This window comes from Scyliorhinus canicula, chromosome 12, assembly GCF_902713615.1.
Source record: "Scyliorhinus canicula chromosome 12, sScyCan1.1, whole genome shotgun sequence".
NCBI lineage: Eukaryota > Metazoa > Chordata > Chondrichthyes > Carcharhiniformes > Scyliorhinidae > Scyliorhinus > Scyliorhinus canicula.
Genome location: NC_052157.1, coordinates 60,559,553 through 60,576,730, shown reverse-complemented (window position 1 = coordinate 60,576,730; position 17,178 = coordinate 60,559,553). Strand labels below are relative to the sequence as shown.

The 17,178-nt window shown below is 51.8% G+C and overlaps 1 protein-coding gene across 3 annotated transcripts in view; it reads right to left on the bottom strand.

Annotated features, from left to right (window-relative positions):
* LOC119975239 (sperm acrosome membrane-associated protein 6) overlaps nt 1–17,178 on the bottom strand; it is a 65,099-nt gene that overhangs the window by 351 nt on the left and 47,570 nt on the right. For all 3 annotated transcript variants that reach the window (XM_038814903.1, XM_038814904.1, XM_038814905.1), the window contains 2 exons: nt 12,657–12,813; nt 2,772–2,967 (listed from right to left, as the gene is read on the bottom strand). In XM_038814903.1, coding sequence (XP_038670831.1) covers nt 2,772–2,967; nt 12,657–12,813 — 353 coding nt within the window. The remainder of the gene's footprint in view (nt 1–2,771; nt 2,968–12,656; nt 12,814–17,178) is intronic.

Here is a 17,178-nt window from a genome sequence, read left to right as displayed (position 1 = left end):
AAGAGAAGGACTGAGGGGACGACCTGATCAAGGTCTTTAAATTGTTGAATGGGGTTTCAATTGGGTTGACGTAAAGAAGAAGACCAGGGGCAGGGTTCTCCGTTAGTCAACGCCGAAATCGGGAAATGCGATTGGGCGGACAATCGCCACTGACGCCAAAATCGCAGCAGGCACTGATTTGCCGCCAATTCGCGATTCTCCAGCACCTCGCAAAAGGCATCAATGCGTTTCACTCCGCATGTACAGTAGGCACCGTTTGCATATCATTACAGGGCCCGAACTGGTACTTTCCATGGCCACCGCGATTCTCCGCCTCCGATGGGCTGAGTTTCCGACGGCGTGGTTCACTTGTGCTTTTAAAAATCGTGAAGCCGGCATGGCGGTGGCTGAGGGAGAGAGAGGGTGCACGGAAAGTGTCCAACATGGCCATAGTTTGCTGACAGTTGTGCCGCTGGCCGGAGCTACTGCTAGGACTGGGGGGAGTAGTGGGGGGTGGTACGAGGTGGGCTGTGGGTTCGGGGCGGACGGACAGGGACCGCCATTGCTGCTTCTGGCAAGACAGCCATGCAGTTGCGCACACCGCTGACACACCCTGGGTGCCCTCTAGCCACAGACGGCCCATCAGCTGCATGGGCACGCTCCAGCACAACCAGTGCCATTTTTGGCAGGGATGAGTGTGTGTGGGGAGTGTAATGTGTATGTGCGGCTGCTGCTTGTCAGCCTCCTGAGTGCCGATTACGGTCCCGACGTATCCTGCACCATTTTTCAGTGGAATCAAGTGTGTTCCACGTGGCACCGGTGCTAGCCCCTCAACGGTAGTGGAAACGGTCCGGGAGTGGCACCGGTTTATCTGTCGTAAAAATCCACGGATTCTCCATTGGCGTCAACACATACGGCGGGATTCTCCGGTCGCAACATCAAAATCACGTTCGGCAATCGGCTGGAGAATACCGGTTTACGCTTGAATTGAGGACGGCGCCATTTTTGCAATGCTCCGCCCTCAAAAACAAGGTACTCCGACAGTATGCCGCACGCCGTATGGACAGCCTCAGGACGTCACCTGAGGCCATTCTCCCATGCTCCACTCTTCCACTGGCACGGGTGGCTTCGACGGAGGCTGGGGGGACTGATTGGGGGTGGTCCGGGGGGTGGCGAGGCTGGTTACAGGGTGTGGGGGGGCAGTTTTTGGCAGGCCGGGCCCGTGCATGTGGGTCCATGGACCCTGCCATTCTCCAGCTGTATCCGCAGGTAAAACCGGGGGCTTTATGCTGCACGGCTGCTAGCCGCCCACAGGACGGAGGATCGGTGTAGTTGTTGCACCGTTTTTTCTGGTATAAAACTCCACTGTTCCCACGCTGGCATCAGCACTTCATCTGTAAATTGGAGAATCCAGCCCTTAGTCTCAGAATTCGGGGCCATCGAAATGCGACAGTTACGAATAAATCCAATGGGCAATTCAGGAGAACTGCCGGGAGTGGGGAGAATGTGGGACTCGCTCCCACAGAGAGTGGGGAGGATTTGGGACTCGCTCCCACATGGAGTGGGGAGAGTGTGGGACTCTCTCCCACAGGGAGTTGGAAGAATGTGGGACTCACCCCCACAGGGAGTGGAGAGAATGTGGGACTCGCTCCCACAGGGAGTGGGGAGAATGTGGGACTCGCTCCCACAGGGAGTTGAGAGAATGTGGGACTCGCTCCCACAGGGAGTGGGGAGAATGTGGGACTCGCTCCCACAGGGAGTTGAGAGAATGTGGGACTCGCTCCCACAGGGAGTGGGGAGAATGTGGGACTCGCTCCCACAGGGAGTTGAGAGAATGTGGGACTCGCTCCCACAGGGAGTGGGGAGAATGTGGGACTCGCTCCCACAGGGAGTGGGGAGAATGTGGGACTCGCTCCCACAGGGAGTTGGGAGAATGTGGGACTCGCTCCCACAGGGAGTTGAGAGAATGTGGGACTCGCTCCCACAGGGAGTTGGGAGAATGTGGGACTCGCTCCCACAGGGAGTTGGGAGAATGTGGGACCCGCTCCCACAGTGAGTGGGGAGAGTCTAGGACTCGCTCCCACAGGGAGTGGGGAGAATGTGGGACTCGCTCCCAGAGGGAGTGGGGAGAATGTGGGACTCGCTCCCACAGGGAATGGGGAGAGTCTGGGACTCGCTCCCACATGGAGTGGGGAGAATGTGGGACTGGCTCCCATAGGGAGTGGGGAGAATGTGGGACTGGCTCCCATAGGGAGTGGGGAGAATGTGGGACTGGCTCCCACAGGGAGTGGGGAGAATGTGGGACTGGCTCCCACAGGGAGTGGAGAGAATGTGGGACTCGCTCCCACAGGGAGTGGAGAGAATGTGGGACTCGCTCACACAGGGAGTGGAGAGAATGTGGGACTCGCTCCCACAGGGAGTGGAGAGAATGTGGGACTCGCTCCCACAGGGAGTGGGGAGAATGTGGGACTCGCTCACACAGGGAGTGGAGAGAATGTGGGACTCGCTCCCACAGGGAGTGGGGAGAATGTGGGACCCGCTCACACAGGGAGTGGAGAGAATGTGGGACTTGCTCCCACACGGGTGTTTGAGGTGGATAGTAAAGATATTTTTCAGGGGGAAGCTGGATAAACACACGAGGGAGAGAGGAAAGGATGGAGATGATGATGGGGACAGATGAACAAGCAGGTGGGAGGAGGCTCGTGTGGAGGAGGTATACCAGCACAGAGCAGAGGGGGCGAATGGCCTGTTCCTCTGCTGTAGACTCAATGCATAAAAACCAACAGACTCACATTGCAACCAGGGCCATAAGGAGTGTTCCCATGGCAATAGCGACTATTAGCTGGGTTTCTGTCTGAGTGTCACTACGTTTGTCTGGTGGTGGAATGGGTCTCGCGGTGGGAGTCCTCAAAGTTGTCCTCTTCTCCTGCAGAACATTCTGGAACATCCTCTGCAGGTCAATGCTGCCTTGCAGAGTGCTCCGACTCACTGTCCAGATGTGGAGAATGAAAAGAAAAGAATATTCTTCAGATTTAGCTCAAAATGCTTTACAGTCAATAATGTTCTTTTTTTTTTAAGTGAGGTCACAGTTGTAATGTTGGAAACGTGGATATCCTGACACGCACAGCAAGATCCCAAAAGCAGCCAGTTGATAATAACCTGGATCATCTGTATTTTTTTAACTGATGTTGGCTGAGGGCTAAATATTGTCCCCAGAGCACTAGGGGATTAGCTCCCACCCACCCCACCCACTCTTCCTCCAAATTGTGACTCTGCTATATTTTACAGCCTTCCGCGAGGGCCTTGGTTAAATATCTCATTTGAAGGAAACCATCTCCGACAGTGCAGCTCCCCCTCAGTATTGACCCTCCGACAGTGCAGCTCCCCCTCAGTATTGACCCTCCGACAGTGCAGCACTCCCTCAGTTCTGACCCTCTGACAGTGCAGCTCCCCCTCAGTATTGACCCTCTGACAGTGCAGCACTCCCTCAGTTCTGACCCTCTGACAGTGCAGCTCCCCCTCAGTATTGACCCTCTGACAGTGTAGCACTCCCTCAGTACTGACCCTCTGACAGTGCAGCACTCCCTCAGTACTGACCCTCTGACAGAGCAGAACATCCTCAATACTGACCCTCAGCCAGTGCAGCACTCCCTCAGAACGGACCTTCCAACCCTGCAACTTGATGGAACCATCAATTCACCAGACACGTGTTTCCGATATGAATATAGGCTTTAATCGACTTACTACAGAGCCAGCCTGTTACCCGTTGATGAACTCTCAGTGAACTGCAGGCTGACTCTGGACAAGGGTATTTATACAGCAGCACTAGGGGGAGGAGTCGTAGGCGGAGCCAAGGGTGGAACCATGTACAACCTCCTGCGCATTCCCAGAGCTACTCCCCCTAGTGGTCGGATATCGCTACTGCGCTTACAAAGACATAGTGTGAATTATCATATTACATTCACCACACAACTCTCCCTCAGTTCTGACCCTATGACAGTGCAGCACTCCATCAGTACTGACCCCCTGACAGTGCAGCACTCGCTCAGTTCTGACCCTCTGACAGTGCAGAGCTCTCTCAGTACTGACCCTCTGACATGTAGCACTCCCTCAATACTGACACTCCAATAGTGCAGAACCTCCTAAATACTGACCCTCAGACAGTGCAGCACTCACTCAGTATTGACGTTCCAGTACTGTAGCTCTCCTTCAGTACTGACCCTCTGACAGTGTAGCTCTCCTTCAGTACTGACCCTCTGACAGTGTAGCTCTCCTTCAGTACTGACCCTCTGACAGTGCAGCACTCCCTCAGTACTGACCCTATGACAGTGCAGCACTCCCTCAGTACAAACCCTTTGATAGTGCAGCACTCGCTCAGTACTAACCCTCCGACAGTGCAGAAGCTTCTCAATACTGACCCTGGGACAGCAGCATACCTCAGTACTGACCCTCCAACAGTGTAGCACTCCCTCAGTACAAACCCTTTGATAGTGCAGCACTCCCTCAGTACTGTCCCTCCAATAGTGCAGAACCTCCTCAATACTGACCCTGGGACTGCAGCACTCTCTCAGAACTGACCTTCCAACACTGCAACTCTCCCTCAGTTCTGCCCTATTGCAGTGCAGCATTCCCTCAGTACTGACCCTCCAGTACTGTAGCTCTCCTTCAGTACTGACCCTCTGACAGTGCAGCACTCCCTCAGTACTGACCCTCTGACAGTGCAGACTCCCTCAGTATTGACCCTCTGACAATGTAGCACTCCCTCGGTACTGACCCTCTGCCGGTGCAGAACCTCCTCAGTACTGACCCTCTGACAGTGCAGCATTCCCTCAGTACTGACCCTCTGACAGTGCGGAATTCCCTCAGTACTGACCCTCTGACAGTGCGGAACTCCCTCAGTACTGACCCTCTGACAGTACAGCACTCCCTCAGTACTGACCCTCTGACATTGCGGAGCTCCCTCAGTACTGACCCTCTGACAGTTCAGCACTCCCTCAGTACTGACCCTCTGACAGTGCAGAGCTCCTTCAGTACTGACCCTCTGACAGTGCAGCACTCCCTCAGTACTGACCCTCTGCCAGTGCAGAACCTCCTCAATACTGACCCTCGGACAGTGCAGCACTCCCTCAGAACTGACTTTCCAACACTGCAATTCTCCCTCAATACTGACCCTCTGACAGTTCAGCACTCCCTCAGTACTGACCCTCTGACAGTGCAGCACTCCCTCAGTACTGACCCTCTGACAGTCCCTCAGTACTGACCCTCTGACAGTACAGCACTCCCTCAGTACTGACCCTCTGACAGTTCAACACTCCCTCAGTAGTGACCCTCTGACAGTGCAGCACTCCGTCAGTACTGACCCTCTGACAGTGCGGAGCTCCCTCAGTACTGACCCTCTGACAGTGCAGCTCTCCCTCAGTACTGACCTTCTGACAGTGCGGAGCTCCCTCAGTACTGACCCTCTGACAGTGCGGAGCTCCCTCAGTACTGACCCTCTGACAGTGCAGAGCTCCCTCAGTACTGACCCTCTGACAGTACAGCTCCAACAGGGAGGCCTCTCATGAGATTTGCCTGTTTGAAACGTCTCGCGAGAATCATCGGTTCACTGCCAATGTGGCAGGTTTGCTCTGCCAGGGGTCAGGCCCAAGGGGATCGCAGGGGTTTCCCAAGATTGGGTGGGTGACGTCACAAAAATGGGCGAGGTGGCATGAAAGACTGGGGAGGGAGGGCAGCTGGTCAAAATGTACTGCTCAGCTTTAGCAGCCTCGGAGGAGAGAATGATCCCGAGGCTATAAAAAAAGGCAAAGTGCCGCTGAATAGCGGGGTTCGCCTTGGTGCTGCAGTCGCTGAGAAACAACCCGTCAAATGTGTCATTCAGTTGACTTTAACTCAAGTCCAATGAGAGATAGAGAGACAGACAGAGAGAGCTATAGGGAAAAAAGGACAGAGAGAGATAGACTGAGTGAGAGAGACAGGGAGAATGAGAGTTACATGGAGGCAGAGCGGGAGTATTCATTTTTTTTCCCCTGGCGCATAAGATATTCTTAAGGATTGACTTTTTTGTGATGGAGAAGGTGTTGTTGGCCGGATTTAAGAGGGCAGAGTATTCGGCAAGTGTGTCACTCCACATTAATGGACGTTGTACTGGAGAAGAGGGCGGACCAGAGGCCGGGGTGGAGAATGGATATGGGGCTTGTTGATGGACCGCAGGTTCTGTGACAAGATAGGAAAATGATTGAGGAGTATGTTGGGTTTAGTTGCACGGGGGAGGTCTTGCCTTCTGCGGTTTTGGAGGTTCTGAAGGCAGTGGGGGGGACGGGACACCTCATTTAATGGTAAGGTGGATAGGGAGGAGAGGGAAGTACACCAATGATTGATGGAAGAGATTTTGGAGGTAGATAGGAGGTAGATGGGAGGGGCTTGCGGGGTCCAGGGCTACTGGCAAAGAGGAAGGAGTTGTCGGGGAGGTTCGACCTTTGTCCACAGCGAAAGCGGTGCATCAGCCGAGAAGGGCTGTTTATGAATAGGCAGAAGGCAGAGCACATGTTGGCAGGTCAGCTTCGTAGATAGGTCGTTGCGAGGGACATAGTTCAGGTTCAGGGTAAGATGAGGAATTGCTAGTAGCTCCGGAACAGATTAACAAGTTATTTGAGGAGATTTATCGGGACTTATTCAAGTCTGATCCACTAGAGGGCGAACAGGAGATGAGGGAGTTCCTGGGGGCATAGAGTGTCAGAGGTTGGGTGAGGGGGAAAGGGCCAGGCTGGAGGAGCCGAGGCGGGTAGAGGAAGTGAAGGTGGCAATCAGGAAGATGCAGGAGGGGAAGGCAGTTGAACCCAATGGGTTCCCAGTCGAATTTTATACAAGATTTAAGGATCGTCTGGCGCCGTTGTTGGTGGAAATGTTTGAGGATACGATGGAAAGGGCTCTTGCCGAAAATGATGGGACAGGGCTCCATCTCGTTGCTGTTAAGGAAGGATAAAAATCCAGTGGATTGTGGGTCGTACAGGCCCATATCTCTGTTGAATGTGGATGTCACAGTATTGGCAAATGTGCTGGCGCAATGGTTGGAGGTGTGCCTTCCGAGGGTGATTGGGAATTATCAGTCAGGGTTTGTAAGGGTAGGCAGCTGTCATTGAATGTGAAGAGGCTGCTGAATATTGTGCTTTCTCCGGCAGAAGGAAGGGAGATGGAGGTGGTGGTGACGTTTGAATCGGAGAAGGTGTTTGATTGGGTGGAGTGGAGTTATTTGATGGCGGTGTTGGCGAAATTTGGGATTGGGCTGAAGTTTGTGACATGGGTGCAGTTGCTGTATAAGGAGACAATGTGGAGAGTGCGCATGAATAATATGAACTCAGGACACTTTGCATTGCACCGGGGAATAAGACAAGGGTGCCCTCTGTCCCCCTTTTGTTTGCTTTGGCCATAGAGTCTTTCGCCATTGCGCTGAGGAGCTCAGGGTTGTGGAAGGGGCTAGTGAAAGGGGGAGGTGGTGGACTGGTGGAGCAAGGGGTGTCCTTGTATGCAAATTACTTTTTATATATTTCGGAGCTGAGCTCTTCAGTGGGGAGCATCATGGGTTTGCTTCAGAAATTTGGGACGTTCTTCGGGTAGAAGCTGAATTTGGGCAGAGTGAGTACTTTGTGATTTCTCCTCCAGGTTCGGGGGTTTGGGTGGGGAAGGGGACTGCCATTCCGCCTGGCAGCGTCCCATTTCAGGTATCTCGGGGTGCAGGTGGCCCGAGGCTGGGCAGGTCTCCGGAAGTTCAATTTCACTAACTTGGTGGGAAGGGTGAAGGATGACTGGCTGAGGTTGGACAATCTCCCTCTGTCGTTGGCAGGCGGGTGAAGGATGACTGGCTGAAGTTGGACAATCTCCCTCTGTCATTGGCAGGTGGGTGAAGGATGACTGGCTGAGGTTGGACAATCTCCCTCTGTCGTTGGCAGGCGGGTGAAGGATGAATTGCTGAGTTTGGACAATCTCCCTCTGTCGTTGGCAGGCGGGTGAAGGATGAATTGCTGAGTTTGGACAATCTCCCTCTGTCGTTGGCAGGCGGGTGAAGGATGAATTGCTGAGTTTGGACAATCTCCCTCTGTCGTTGGCAGGTGGGTGAAGGATGACTGGCTGAGGTTGGACAATCTCCCTCTGTCGTTGGCAGGCGGGTGAAGGATGAATTGCTGAGGTTGAACAATCTCCCTCTGTCATTGGCAGGCGGGTGAAGGATGACTGGCTGAGGTTGGACAATCTCCCTCTGTCGTTGGCAGGCGGGTGAAGGATGACTGGCTGAGGTTGGACAATCTCCCTCTGTCGTTGGCAGGCGGGTGAAGGATGACTGGCTGAGGTTGGACAATCTCCCTCTGTCGTTGGCAGGCGGGTGAAGGATGACTGGCTGAAGTTGGACAATCTCCCTCTGTCATTGGCAGGTGGGTGAAGGATGACTGGCTGAGGTTGGACAATCTCCCTCTGTCGTTGGCAGGCGGGTGAAGGATGAATTGCTGAGTTTGGACAATCTCCCTCTGTCGTTGGCAGGCGGGTGAAGGATGAATTGCTGAGTTTGGACAATCTCCCTCTGTCGTTGGCAGGCGGGTGAAGGATGAATTGCTGAGTTTGGACAATCTCCCTCTGTCGTTGGCAGGTGGGTGAAGGATGACTGGCTGAGGTTGGACAATCTCCCTCTGTCGTTGGCAGGCGGGTGAAGGATGAATTGCTGAGGTTGAACAATCTCCCTCTGTCATTGGCAGGCGGGTGAAGGATGACTGGCTGAGGTTGGACAATCTCCCTCTGTCGTTGGCAGGCGGGTGAAGGATGACTGGCTGAGGTTGGACAATCTCCCTCTGTCGTTGGCAGGCGGGTGAAGGATGACTGGCTGAGGTTGGACAATCTCCCTCTGTCGTTGGCAGGCGGGTGAAGGATGACTGGCTGAGGTTGGACAATCTCCCTCTGTCGTTGGCAGGCGGGTGAAGGATGACTGGCTGAGGTTGGACAATCTCCCTCTGTCGTTGGCAGGCGGGTGAAGGATGACTGGCTGAGGTTGGACAATCTCCCTCTGTCATTGGCAGGCGGGTGCAGGCATGAAAAATGAATATTTTACCGTGGTTCTTGTTTCTGTTTCAGTGCCCGCCGGTCTTTTTGCCCAAATTTTTTTTAGGGTGGTGGACAGGTTGATGGCCTCGTTTTTCTGGGCGGGGAATGTGCCTAGGATTAGGAAGGTGTTACTGCAGAGGGGTCGCAGGTGGTGGTGGGGGGGGGGGGGGGGGGGGGGGGGGTGGGGGGGGGGGGGTAGGTGTGTTGGGGGGGGGGCCTAGGCCTCCCAAATTTGATGTATTAGTACTGTACGGCGAATGTAGAGAAGGTTCAGAGATGGAATAGGGAGGTGGGGGCTGTGTGGGTGAGGGTGGTGGTGGGCTCTTGCAAGAGGTTGGGGTTGCGGGCACTGGCAATGGCTCCACTCCCAATGGCCCCGGGGAAGATTTTGGGGAGTCCGCTGGTGGATTGGATTGGATTGGATTTGTTCATTGTCACATGTACCGAGGTACAGTGAAAAGTATTTTTCTGCGAGCAGCTCAACAGATCATTAAGTACAGAGGAAGAAAAGGGAATAAAAGAAAATACATAATAGATAATACCGACATCAGCTGAAGCATAGTGTTATCTAATTACAATGTGTACCTTGTGTTGCCCTATTATGTATTTTCTTTTATTTTCTTTTCTTTTCATGTACTTAATGATCTGTTGAGCTGCTCGCAGAAATATACTTTTCACTGTACCTCGGTACATGTGACAATGAATGAATCCAATCCAGTCCACCACTGGACTCACCGAATACTTCCCCGGGGCCATTGGGAACGGAGCCATTGCCAGTGCCCGCAACCCCGACCTCTTGCAAGAGCCCACCACCACCCTCACCCACACAACCCCCTCCTCCCTATTCCATCCTTGAACCTTCGCTACATTCGCCGCCCAGTAATAAGACATCAAATTTGGGAGGCCTAGCCCCTCCCCCCCCCCCCCCCCCCCCTCCACCAACCACCACCTGCTGTCCCCTTTGCAGAATCACCTTCCTAATCCTAGCCACCTTCCCTGCCCAGACAAACCCCGCCAAGTGTGGTGGTAGCCACACTGAAGATTTGGAGGTAGCTTAGGCAGCATTTTAGGTTGGGAGCATGGTCAGGGGGATGCCGATTAGGGGAAATCATGGGTTTGAGCCAGGGTGGTTGGATACAAGGTTCCGGGGATGGGAAGGGAAGGGGATTAGGGACATGAAGGATCTGTTTTTGGAAGGGTGATCTGTGAGCTTGGAGGAGCTGAATGGGAAGTTGTTGGTGCGGGGGGGGGGGGGGGGGGGGGGAGTTTCCTGTACTTTCAGGTACAGGACTTTGCAAGGAATGTCTCCCTGACTTTCCCATTGGCGCCTGCCTCATCTTTATTGGAGGCGGTGCTGTCAGCGGGGAGGTTGGGGAGTGGGGGACATCTCGGTGATTTATGGGAGAATTTTGGAGGAGCATGGAGTGTCCATGGAGGGGGTTAAGATAAAATGGGAGAAAAGATCTGGGGCGGCGCTGGAGGAGGGACTGTGTTGTGAGGTGCCTCGGAGAGTGAATGCCTCGACTTTGTGTGCGAGGCTGGAAAGGTTTTGTTCAGCACAATTTTGCGGGTTTGACATGTGGATATGGAGCCCGGTCCCCAAGAAGCCATATTCAGGGCGTCGGACCGGCCAGAACTGCAGGCAGGTACGGGGCAGATGTTTGAGCCTTCTCTTCACTGACTGGTCGCAGGCAGGTCTTATTAGGGTGGAGGTCAGCTCCTCCACCCTGTGCCTTGGTGTGGCGGGGGGTCCTGCTGGAGTTTTTGGCTCTGGAGAAAGTGAAGTTTGCTCTCAGGGTGGGTGAGTGATGGGTCCGACAATAGTTGGAGTTTGCTCATTTTGTATTTTGGGGAGCCGGTTACCGTTGACTGCTGAAGGAGGGTGGGGGAGGGAGGGAGGGAGGAGGGAGATATGGGGGGAGGAGGGGGGGGGGGCTGGTTTAATGTGTTGGGTGAGTTTTGTGTTTGTTGTAAATAGTAAAAATGTTGAAAATTTGGAATACAAATCCTTTTTAAAAAAGAGATGCCACACAAGTCCCCGCTCGAGCCCTGCAATGACCCTGTGGTAGACGTTCAGGGCTGCAGTGACCTTGATGGTCATGAGGTGCAAGGATCATCCTCGTCCACGTGGTGCCAAGCCCACGAGGACATGGCACAGGTGCTGCACTATCTACTTGTTGAGGCGGCGCCTCCAGTGACATGTGCTATCCGTCACCTGTTCGAAAGGTCAGCGACGCCTGTATAACTTGGGCCGTTGCGGGCCTCCCCCTCTGGGTCCTTCCCTGGCCTGCTGGGCGGCCGGGTCCACAGGGTGTGGGACAGATCCCTGCACACGAGCCAGTGACTCGAACCTCTGCCGACGCTGCTGACGCTGCCTTCTCCAGCGTTTGGCCGCCAGGCCTACTAGCAGCACCGCGAGGGCAGCCTCCATGGGGTCCAAGATATCATCCATCCTGTGTAATATCTGTCAGGAATTGGAGAGGATGTGAGACTGACAACCGGTGGCGTACCCTATCCTGGGACCCTCCAGTTCCCCCATTGCTGTTCCCCACATCCCCTGCCATCCAACACGCATTGCCATGCACACCCAGGGGCTCCTGGACACCAGACCATACACCCAATGCCACAGACACCCGTCACAGAAATCTCCCTGGTGCTGGGGCCCAGCCCCTGGGTTTTCGGATGATGGCCGCTGCGTCCATGGTGTTGCTTCCCGCAGTGCTCAGGCACAGTGTCCAGGCATCACCGTCTGATTGGGAAGCTAGGCAATAACTACCACATGCCATATGGCACGGCAACCCAGGGGAATACACTTGATAGCTTTGCTGTGCTCACTTAACTACGATTGCCAATTCTCTATTAGCAATAGCATTCAGTCACGCAGCCAGAGGTCTCCACGGACAGCAGTAGATATAGGTGGTCGTGGGGCTGCCAAGCAGGGGCTGGGATTGCCATTATAACGGGTACACACGATCCGGGGTTGACATGTAGACCTGCAGGCGCTGAGACGGCCCCTCCCCAGCCCATGGGCGACCCCCTGACGCCCACACCGGTGGTGGCCCACCCCAAACGAGGCTGGTTCTGGGGGCTGCACCCCCCACTGTCAACCCATCCCCCGAGCACCAAGGCAGCAACACCAGTGCCCCAGACTCATTGTCTAGGAGCAAAGATGGCTATTCACCTGCTTGGGTCCCCACAGCAGCCCTTCCACCAGCTTCACGTTTTTAATAAGAAATACTAATCGCCATCCATGTGACCAGTTTTCTGGGGAAGCCATTCGATCACTGGAGGCCATTGGATGGGGGGTTTGCACCCGTTAATTGTATAGAGATTGGTGTTAAATGGTGATTATTGGTTTCTCAGCACACCATGGCGGGATCTTGATTTCACCAACGGGTGTGGGGCGATTAGATCGCAAACTGATCCAGCCGTGTGGTTCTCGGTTTTGGCCTCTCCCGCAATCTGATGGCTGCGTTGCGCTCTCACTCAAGTGTGGCGTGGCCTTTAAATCATGCCCAGAGAGAGAGAGGCAGAGAGACAAAGAGACAGAGAGAGTCAAAGAGGCAGAGAGTAAGTACATCTGCAAGACTAACCAATGAGGTAAAAGAAACGTCGCAGCAGGATTATTTTCTTTTTGGTGACATCGCAGGCATACGTCCCAGCGTTTTTCATCTTGACGTTGTGTATGCTGAGTGTAATGTCATCACCGATGTTAAGTATCTTAAACTGGGCAATCACATCAGTCCTGATCTGCAAAGGTTTGAGTTATACAGAGTTAGAGAGAGGAATACAAGGTATCGAGAGGAGTCCAGAGATGAAGAGGTATTGGGAGGTGTACAGAATTATACAGAGTTACACAGAGTTACACAGAGCTACACAGAGTTTTGCAGAGTTATTCAGAGTTTTAGAGTTGTACACATTTTACAGAGTTTTGCAGTTGTAGAGTATCACAGTGGTATACAGAGCCATACAGAGTTACACATAGTTACACATAGTTATACAGTTTTACAGAATCATGCAGAATTATACAGACTTACACAGAGTTTTACACAGTGGTACAGAATTGTACAGAGGTATAGATTGTCATGTGAGAATACCTTTAAGAAATGGGTGTTTAAGAAATGTACCTTTAAGAAATGAGTGTTTATCAGTGATGTCAGAGTGTGGGTGGAGCTGGGCTGTCTGTCAGCTTTTTACTTTCATTTTAGGCTGTTTGCTGCAGGGTGTGTTTAGTTTTGTTTTCCAAGCTGGATAGCTGCAGTCACAGCCAGAAGGGGTAATCGTCTCTCTCTGTAATCTAAAGAATGTAAATCGATCCTTTGCTGATTTAAAACTAATAACTGTTCTCAGTAGTGACTTTAACCTGATGTGCTTCTGTTAAAAGTTCTTTTTTAAGTCTTATGGATGTTAAAAGGACAGCTTAAGGATTACTTAGTGTTTTATTCTTTGGGGCTGTATTTGAATTGATGGTGCTAAGATGTTCACTGTATGTTTTAAAAAGGTTAACTTGAGTTCATAGAATAAACATTGTTTTCCTTTAAAAAATACTTTTCCATTTCTGCTGCACCACACCTGTAGAGTGGGCCGTGTACTCCCCATACCACAATCTATTAAAAGTTGAAGGTCAGGTGTGTTGCCTTTTATGATATGAGGCTCTATTCATAATATGATATTATGTCCCAAAAGCGTCGCCAATACTGTGGGTATTTCTTTTTATCACGGTGAACCACAAGTCTTTACCTTATATCGGTCAAATGACCACACAACCAGTTAGTCAGTTAAAAAGATGGTTTATTTACACACACAAGGATTATTTCAACATGCAAACACAATATCTACCATGAGTTAAACTACACCTGTCAGCTACAATAACCTATACTTAACTTCAGGGTGACCGGCACTGTGCAGATGGATAAGGCCTTTGTTTTGATCTCACGTGGCTGGCTTGAAGAAGTAGCTCTGTCTCTGCTGGGCTCATCCATCAGGTAGCGATCATTGGTCTTGAACCTGGCTGTCTGGTCGTTATGCTGCAGTTGGTGTGGGCACAGGCCGATCCCAAAAGAGGCTGGCACAGGCCGGGTCCAGAAAAGACAGGACACATCGCTGTGTCCCCTTTTATCCCTCTGGGATTTTGCGCTCTTTGGGGCGGTCCTTAATCTTGGACCCAATAGTTTGACAGGGCTTTGATCACTGCCTTCGATTTCGGCCAATAAAGGAACGGGTGCCTTGGTGGCTGGGCGGGTCTTTAGCGGTCATTGACCTTGCCAGTTGTGCTTACTGAGTAAAGGGAGTGGCGCCGATCAGTCTGTGGCTCTATCGGTTTCTTGATTGGAGTCCTATTGTCCTGGGAAACGGGCCATTAGAATGCAAACGAGCGGGGGTTTCGATCAGGTCTAGCTACCTGCGTTTCAAATACACAGAAGCTCTTTATCTCTCTGAGTCCTGGGTTGGCCATAATTCCCATGGTCCTTTGCAGGTGGCCATCTCAGATGGCTACATCCCGACCTCTTGATCCTGAACACAAGTGTGGTGGATCACACTATTGATCCCTATCCATCCTTGGTGTCCCGGTCACCCTTGGTCAAGGCCAGGTTCTACTCTATCCTATCCTTTATTTTGGGGCATTTACCTCATATTTATTAACACATCATACATTAATTAATCTCTAATGGGTCATTATAAAACATTTCACTATTAAATATTCAATTATCTTCGGTTAATATGTCATTTTATTTGTCTTTCTCTCCTTACTCCAATTACCCATTATGATCGTCACCATATGTGACTCCCTCATTTTAAAAAAAAAATAACGATTTGAAAGACAAGAAATACCAATTTTATAGCGCAGAGATTCTCGCAGCTTGTGGTCGATGCGGGGAGGTAGTTCACGTGCAGCAGCATATGTGGCAACCAATTATATCATCTGTGTAAATAGCACGTGGGGAGCGACCAGGGGGTCACGAGACGTAAAGGAAAGAAGGGTGAGCATACAGAACCGTGGCAAAGGGCATTCTGTATACCACAACCAAAGGGAGAGCAGAGAATGTGAAACTAAGGCCTGCCAAAGGCAACGCAGAATACAGAGAACCATTCCAGAGCGTATGAAGTAATGGGAACATGAGGTGTGTGTGGGCCTCTGCAGGACAAGAATGGGTGGAATCCCTAGGTCGGGCGGTGATCAGTGCCGTTACTCCACTACCCGAGCTTAACTGACCGGATGCATTTGGGTTCCTCAGGTAGGGTGGGTATTAGTGCCGTGACTCTCTACCTGGGTGACCTAATGAGCGGAAAGAATTTGAAGTCATGTGAGATCCAACAATTGTGCCTTTAACAGCCATTGGTCAGTAAATTGCATCTGTGTCTCTGTTAGAAGAATAATTATGACTATATCAAGAAATTGGGTGTCAGGCCAACATCAATTAAAACCATGTATTGGGAAGAAAAGTAGAAGGAAAAAGGTGGGAAGGCCTTAATACTTAGGTTGTGCCTCTTTCTCATCATCTGGACACCTCAGTGTTCTGTACCAAACAGCGTTGTAAAAGCATTACCGAAACGAGAGTCAGTGTCTGAATCATCACCATCTCCCGGTAGCCAGACTCGTGTCAGCCGTTACTGTGCCAACGCTGTGTGGGCCGTCGGATAATCTGAATCGTCGTGTCTTACCAGTCTACAAGAGTTGTCACGGTGACAAAGAGGGGCTTGTTTGTCGTGAGGCATAGGGGCAGTGGGAGTGGAGGGAAAGTTACTGTCTTGAGCGGTGGCTGGGATGGTGGCTGTGGCGGTGGCTGGAAAAGGGGGCCAAAGATATCTAAGTCATGGTTCCAGGGGCTGGGGTGACTGGGGGCAGAGAGATTGCACCAGTGGTCAGGGATAGTGATCATCGGTGTCAAGGTCAAGGTGAAATTCTGTACCTGTGGGTGGAGACAAGTTCGGGCCTGTGGGCGTGGACATACTGGCATGGCTGGGGGAGGATCGGCGAAGTGGTCGGACTAGGTTGTCGATGGGCGGGGTGGAATCGTCTCCTATTGCCAGAGAGATGTGGTGGGAGTGGCTACATTGGGATCCGTGGACTTTGAGTTGGTTGATGTGGAACCAACCAGTTTTGCTTTTGGGGTACGTTATCTTGTACACGGAGGGGCTCACTTTGTCTGAAATTGAGTAGGGCCATGCAAATTTGGGCGTGAGGAAAGAACTCGGATTGTAAAGGGAAACCATTACTTGCTGACCGACTGTGTACGGAGTGGACGGTTTTGTCAAAGCAGGCTATATACTGCTTCCTTCTAGCGCCTCGTCGGACAGCTGCAGCAAGTTGTACGGCTTTAATATTCTCTGTGACCTTTTGGACTGCTTTTTTTGGGTGAGGGTGGTTACTGTGGGGCTTGCCAAATCGGACCTAATAAATATTCAATTCCCTTCATGGGCTGTCCGGTCATGAGAGTGTGGGGGGTGAAACCTATGGAACTGGAAACGGTGTTCCAAATAAAGATAAGGGCAAATGGGAAAACTGTGTCCCATGTGGTATCATTCTGTTGCACCATCTTCCTAATGGTCGCTTTTAAGGTGCCGCTGGATTGGGGGTGATACGCTATGTGGAGTTTTTGCCTGATCCCAAAAATATTTGGAACATTTTGCATGACTCTGCCGGTGAAGTGGGAACCTTGGTCTGACTCTATGCTATGGGGAGCGTCTAAATATCTGTTGGGTCAAAATCCTAGCGGTGGCCTTTGCTGTGTTTGTCTGATAGGGAAATGCTTCTACTCATTTAGTAAAGGTGTTGATTACAACTAGCATGTACTTGAAACCATCTCTGCAAGTGGTGGGGGGGGGGGGGGGGGGGGGGGCAATGAAGTCGAGTTGCATGTTTGTCCAGGGGCCATTAACAGGTCGGGTGTGATGTAATTGTCCTTTCTTTGTGTACTGTTCGGGATTGTTTTGAGCACAGATAAGACAATTCTCTGCATAATGAGTTACATCGGATTTTACATCGGGCCACCAACACAAAGGTCTTAAATGGGCAATGGTATTGTCTATCCCCTGATGTCCATGTCCATTATGAAATTGGTAAATTAGCTGATTTCTGTCCTGGGTGGGGACCACATAAATTCCGTCTTTTAA